This window comes from Elaeis guineensis, chromosome 14 (assembly GCF_000442705.2).
Source record: "Elaeis guineensis isolate ETL-2024a chromosome 14, EG11, whole genome shotgun sequence".
Classification (NCBI taxonomy): Eukaryota; Viridiplantae; Streptophyta; class Magnoliopsida; order Arecales; family Arecaceae; genus Elaeis; species Elaeis guineensis.
The window spans coordinates 58,817,277-58,823,390 of NC_026006.2; the positions used below are offsets into that span (position 1 = coordinate 58,817,277).

Here is a 6,114-nt window from a genome sequence, read left to right on the forward strand (position 1 = left end):
CACAAATGAAGAGACTTATATGCCAAATATCACCACCGAAATTATAAAGAATGCCAGAAAATTGATATTTCAGGAAAACAAAGGGAGGAGAAGATAGGGATTGGGGTGGGTGGTCGCTTCAACTAGAGGCCCGCAATATGCACTGCCATGACAAAAGGGAAAATCTGTCCAAGAAGTGCAAGCAACATTGAACTTGGTGATACCGTAACAAGGGAACAAAGAAAACCACCCAACATTTCAAAAGCATATCACAATAACATGCACAACAATAGTGATTTGAAGCCACATGCATGACTTTTTAACAATGAAAGTTAAAAAAGTTTGATACTGCAGTATAAGCATACAAGTAAAAGCATTCTTAACTTCAAAATATATTTAGTGCATAAACCCATATTTTAAGACACCAAGAGTTGTAATTATTCCCCCCCACCCCCATTGGAGAAAAAAATATAACCAATAGAAAAGCAAATATAAGAGCTACACCCTGATTTTTATGCCTAAAAAAAAAAAAAAGCCAGGGCAAGACTGCCAAAATGATCTCTAATCAGCCAATTTACTCAAGCGGTGAATGGTACTCCTTGCAAGTCGATTACCAGGATCAATATTCAGAACCGTCCGCAAATCTTCAGCCCCAAGTCTGTACTTTTCACTGCTCTCATACAAAAGTGCACGTTGCAGTAGCACCGAGACATTCGTGCTATCATGTTCCAATACCTGCAAAAACCAACGACCATTTGCATTTCATTAAACCAAAGCCGGCAAAGGAAAGAAGAGAACATACGTCTTAGCAGGCTAATACCTTTGAACAGTCGGCAATGGCCTTCTTATACTCGCCAACTTCCTTATAACAAGAAGCCCTGCAGGACAAGACCTCAGTGGTAGCATCATTTTTCCCAGATTTTTCTATAAGCACAGCTGCCCAAGAAAGCCACTTGATGGCATCGGCGAACTGCCCCTGCTTGTAATTATCCAATCCTTTATTTTTGGCTGCTGAAAGCGTGACCCCGGCAGGAGGTGGCGGAAGGTCTTCAAGCTCGGTGGTCGTCTCATCATCATCATGCCCCCCAAACTCGGCGCCCAAGTCCCAATCATTCGCCTCCGAGAATGGCTGGCTTCCAGGTACCTCTGGAGCAGCTCCGGCACCAGGGGCATATGAGGCGGACGAGGAGAAGAACATATCCATCGGATCCGCCCCACCTTTGGAAGGAGTAGGCTGTTGTGATGGCGGGGGAGCCGAAAAGTTCGGAGCCGGTGCTCCAAAATCATCCATTTTTGTCGAATTGGCATTCTGGAATGCCCCGAAAGAGTCATCGCCACCACCGCTGCTGCTCATTTTGGAGGATTTTGCCGACGATATTGGTTGGTTGGCAGAATTTTTCGATCCGAAGTCCATCAATGATCCAAAGGGATCCCTTTTAGCATTCATTGGCGGCCCCCCAGTTGATGACTTCATCGGTTGCCCGCCGCCCAGGGGAGTCCCGATCTTACTGCCGGACTGATTCAAAGATGAGAAATTCCCAAGATCATCCACCGAACCCAAGGTGGAGGGTCTCATCGGGGCATTATGGGAGTTGGAGGAAGCTGTGGCGGTGGTGACGGTGGGTTTGGGGAGAGAATTGGATAAATTACCCATGGAGAAGGCGTTACTGGGGGCGGCAGCCTTGAGGGGGACGTTGCTGGTGGCGGAGCGGCCGTGGCCAAGGGCGGATCCAACGAGATCGCTGAAGAGATTGGGGTTGTTTGCGGGGATGCCGATGCGGGACGAGGTGGGGGCGGCGGAGGTCCAGCTCTTGCCGAAGATGTCGCCGACCATGGAGGGCGGTGGGTTGGCGACGCCAGATCTAGGGGCGGTGGAGGCGGCCGAGGCGGCGGGCTGGTGGGTCCACGAGGGCCGGGCCGGCTGGTTGGTGAAGGGGGCAGTGGGCCGGGGCGCGGCGGCAGATGGGGCGGGGGACGGGTTAGGATTCTGGTCGCGGAGGGGGCGGGAGGCAGAGCTTCGGCCAGCGGCGACGCCGAAGTCGAACTGGTAGGAGTCGAAGGAGGCGCCGAAGGCGGCAGAGGAGGACCGGCCGCGCTGGGAGGTGTTTCCGGTGAAGGAGTTCATAGCGGCGATGGGATCCGGAAACCACCGGTATGCGGGCAGGGACGGAGCGCGCAGCGATCGGCCGAGGAAGCAAAGCAAGAAGAAAGGAAGGGGTGGTGAGGGCCGAGACCAGGAAACCGAATTATTTGGTATGGGGTTTTTTGATTAATTAATCAATTATATTTATAATTTGTGCGTCGTTTAGGATTTTAAGAGCTTAATTTGGACAGAATGAAGCGGGCTTATCTCTAATGTTAGGTTTATTAATTTTAAGTTTAGGGGTGGACGTGGCTAGGAAGAAAGTAGGGCTGGCATTTCAGGAATGGGTGGGAGATGGGACTGTTTCTTTGCAAGATTTTGACCTCTCACCGACAGAAAATGTAAGGTGGCCATGCCTTGACTTTAACAGTTGGACTTTTGCTTTACGTGCAGATTTTTCTTTAGATTTAGATTTTGTTTTAGGTGAAAACTAAGTATATTTTTGTTAAATAATTGTTCTTGAAATCGCCCAGCATGTAACTTGTGTCAACAGAAGGTATATAAGAAAAACTTACCAGCTTAACTAAAAAAATTCATCAATTTTTTTTTATTGGCCATTTTATTCCTATCCTCATATTTTTTAATCTAATAAATATTTTTTATAAATAATATTTATTTATAAAATAAAAAAAAATATTATGATGGCTAAATTATTTTTTTTTGTTGATTCAATAAAATAAATATTTAATTTTATTTTTAAAATATTTAATTATTATTTTCATATTTCTATATCCCATAATTCAATCATTTAATTTTTTTAAATATAAAAAATATATAAAATATTATCAAAAATATGACTAAATTTTAGCAGCATATCTAAATAATAAATTTTGAAACCATCTTTTTATGCATAAAAAAATATAAATAAATTATTTTTTATATAAATATTATTTAAAAATATTTATTTTAAAAAATATAAATTTTTTATTCATAAAAATACGGCCCCAAAGTGTAGGATGACCGAGTCAAAATGGAGAAAACCGCTTTATTTCAGGGAGAGAGTGGAATAAATTTAACCAGCACCCTTTGCTTTGGCAATTGGAAACAAGTGCGATACAGGTAACGGTCTTGGACCTTGCAAGAGAATCTACGATAATCATATGCCTCCGATAAAAATAGTTTGATTTTTACATAAACCTTACCCCTGGAGCGTTCTGAGAACATAATTCATCATATGACGTAAACAACAAACCTAAAAAGCCCTCGATAACTATGGTGACAAAATATGATCCGATCTATATTCGACCCATCATAAATAAGTTTGAATTTAGACTAAATAGATTTAGATCATAAACGGATCAACCTGTTTAATAAGTGAGTCAGATTTAGATTTTAGATATCTAATCCGTTTAACCCATTTAACCCATTTAATATTCAAATCGGATTGAGTCAGATAATCTATTTAATTTGTTTAACATATTTTTGACCCATTTAATCCGACCTGTTTAATCTGTTTAACCCATTTAAGATCTATTTAATCTATTTAAAATCTGTTTAACCTGTTTCTGATCCATTTAATCCGATCCGTTTAATCTATTTAATCCGTTTAACCTAATTTGACCTATTTAATAAATAGATTAAACGAGTTGGGTCGGATGACCTGTTTAATAAATAGATCAAATTCATGTTTGAATTTTTGATCCGTTTAATAAATAGATCGGATTTGGATTGACGATTTTCTGACCCAATCTGTTTATGATCCGATCCGACTCGATTGCCACCCCTATCAACAATGAATCTATAATTTTTTTTTCAGTTTCACTGTTATATATAAAGTTGTTTAAATTTACAAAACCACCATCACATGAATAGTTTAGCCCAAATTCCAAATTTTGCTGCAAGATGTTTTGCTACTCGTGAGCTTGTATTAACTGTGAGTGGATAACTTTAGGGGGTGTTTGGCTCGTGATCAAAATCAGAATGGGAATCGAAATTAAAATAGATTGGAATCGAAATGGCCTAATCTCCTGAAGCGTTTGGTTCGTATCCGGAATTAGAATCGGAATAGATAATTCTCATTGTTGCTGTTTGGTTCATTTAAAGAAATCAAAATCAAAAATATTATTTTTTAAAAATAATATTTTATTTATTTATTATTTTTATTATTTTATTATTTTATAAGATAAAGAAGTGAGGAGGGATTTATTTATTTTTTTTCTTTTCGTCTTCCTTCCTCTTCCCATAGCATCACCGCGCCCAACACCCTACCTCCGCTGGCGCGAACCGTGGCTCCTCTGCGCTACCTTCCACCCCTTCCCTTAGGCCCCCGCATCTCCTCCACACTACATCCTGACCCCCCTCGCGCCTTCTTTGCTTTTCTGTACCACCCAACCCCCACCTGCGGCCCGCCACTCCTCCGAGCCACCACCACTACCGCCCCAGCCCCTCGTGCCTTCTTCGCTTCTCCACTCCACCCCTTTCCCTACCCCCACCCCTGCGGGACCAGTGCCTTCTCCGACCCACCCCCCCAAACCCTTGGTGGTATGCAGCTCTCTCATGCCGCCCTCTGGCGGCCCGCGACTCCTCCGCCCTCTTCCCTCGCATCTGGCACCAGTGCTTCCTCTCTGCTCTCGGTCCCATCTCTCCACTCACTTCCTCAACGAAGCCCGATGCCATCCTCAACTTCCTTTGCTGCCGCATCGGTCCATCCATCCCCTAGCTCTGTCGCTTCATCCGCTGCTGCCCCTCCATCATCACCGCCGACATCCCCTCCAATCTCCTCCCCAAGCTCTTCCTCTTCCATTCCCTCCCCTGGCTACGGCACTCGCACCCCATGTCTCACGCTTGATGAGTTTTTTTTTTTAATCTCATTCCAATGGAATGAGATTTTGACTCCCTTGAGGTGAGACCGGATTCAGCTGCAGAGAGAAATGGATCATTTCCATTTCTCTCTAGAATGGGAATCAGAATGGGATTCTCCCCAACCAAATATTTAGAATGGGAGTCATCCATTCCGATTTCCATTACAGACCTTAATTATCCTGACCAAACACCCCCTTAATACTGATCGATAAACTTACAATTCCTTGGCAACTTATATTTTATGCCTTCCCAATATGGCAACAAATCTTGTGCTTGATAGGGCAACATTAGAATTTGGCTTAGCTTCTAGAATATTAGATCCTAGTTCTGCTAAAGGAAGAAGCTATCCAGAATGTGTTCTTTTCAGAACGAAAGAAAAAGGAAAAGAGACCAAAATGAGAATAAAAATTGTTTGAGACGCCAATTAAAGAAAACTGCATAAAGTGACTTCTTTTCTTTCTATGTTTTCTATAGCATACATCTACATCTGAAAATCAAAAAGCTATATTGACACAAAACTTCTGTTATTAACAAACAAGAAATCATGATATATGTTATGTTGCTCCTGATCTCCGCACCTGAGGTTGGTCTGCTGAGGTGAGGATGGCCAAAGTAAAACTACTGCTGGAGCTCTATCCAAATACCTGCAAAAAATTCTCACTAGTTCTCCGATGAAAACCCTCCGACACTCAAGTCAGGAGATAGAGAATAATGAGAATGAGAGAGTGAGAGTGGAGAACTTAATTTGAGGGTCTCCAAGCCACTTTATTTATAGGGAAAGAATTGGAGTTGTATATGTCTAGGAGTTGTGATTGCTTTCTGGATTCGACATGTAGATTGATTCAGAGAAGTTATTTTCTTTTGTGGGTGGCCCTATCTTGAAGGAATCTTTTTTTATCTGGATTTTACCAATTTAGAAGAGAGGTGGATTCTGTCTGGGACTGTAGCTCAGTCATGGACGACCTAAAATAGCTCGTTTGAAGCTGAGGTGAAATCTCCGGTAAGGGTTAAGGGCTGAGAACTACTACCGCTAGTCTGATACAGTGTATTCAGCAACCTTCAGGTCTATTGTATGTACATAATCTGACCAATATCCATCTTCTATAGTTCGACTAGTACTTATCTTCCGTAGTTCGATCAGTATCGAGGATGCATCTAGCTGAGGCAGAGGTGGAGATCCACAAAAATAC

General features: G+C 42.4%; 1 protein-coding gene across 1 annotated transcript; it reads right to left on the minus strand.

The window, feature by feature from the left end:
- Nucleotides 1-335: 335 nt before the first annotated feature.
- Nucleotides 336-2,236, minus strand: LOC105057454 (uncharacterized). Its single transcript, XM_073248585.1, has 2 exons — nucleotides 800-2,236; nucleotides 336-714 (listed from the first exon to the last, which is right to left on the minus strand). Exons 1-2 carry the CDS (start codon nucleotides 2,102-2,104, stop codon nucleotides 541-543), a joined length of 1,479 nt encoding a protein of 492 aa, XP_073104686.1. The 5' UTR covers nucleotides 2,105-2,236; the 3' UTR covers nucleotides 336-540.
- Between the last annotated feature and the right edge of the window lie 3,878 nt (nucleotides 2,237-6,114).

Bases quoted from the DNA above. Each gene is read 5' to 3' on its own strand.
- LOC105057454 (XM_073248585.1), bottom strand. From the start codon at position 2,104: ATGAACTCCTTCACCGGAAACACCTCCCAGCGCGGCCGGTCCTCCTCT. The intron at 715-799 runs GTATTAGCCTGC...TGGTTTTTGCAG, and splicing joins CCATTGCCGACTGTTCAAAG to GTATTGGAACATGATAGCAC.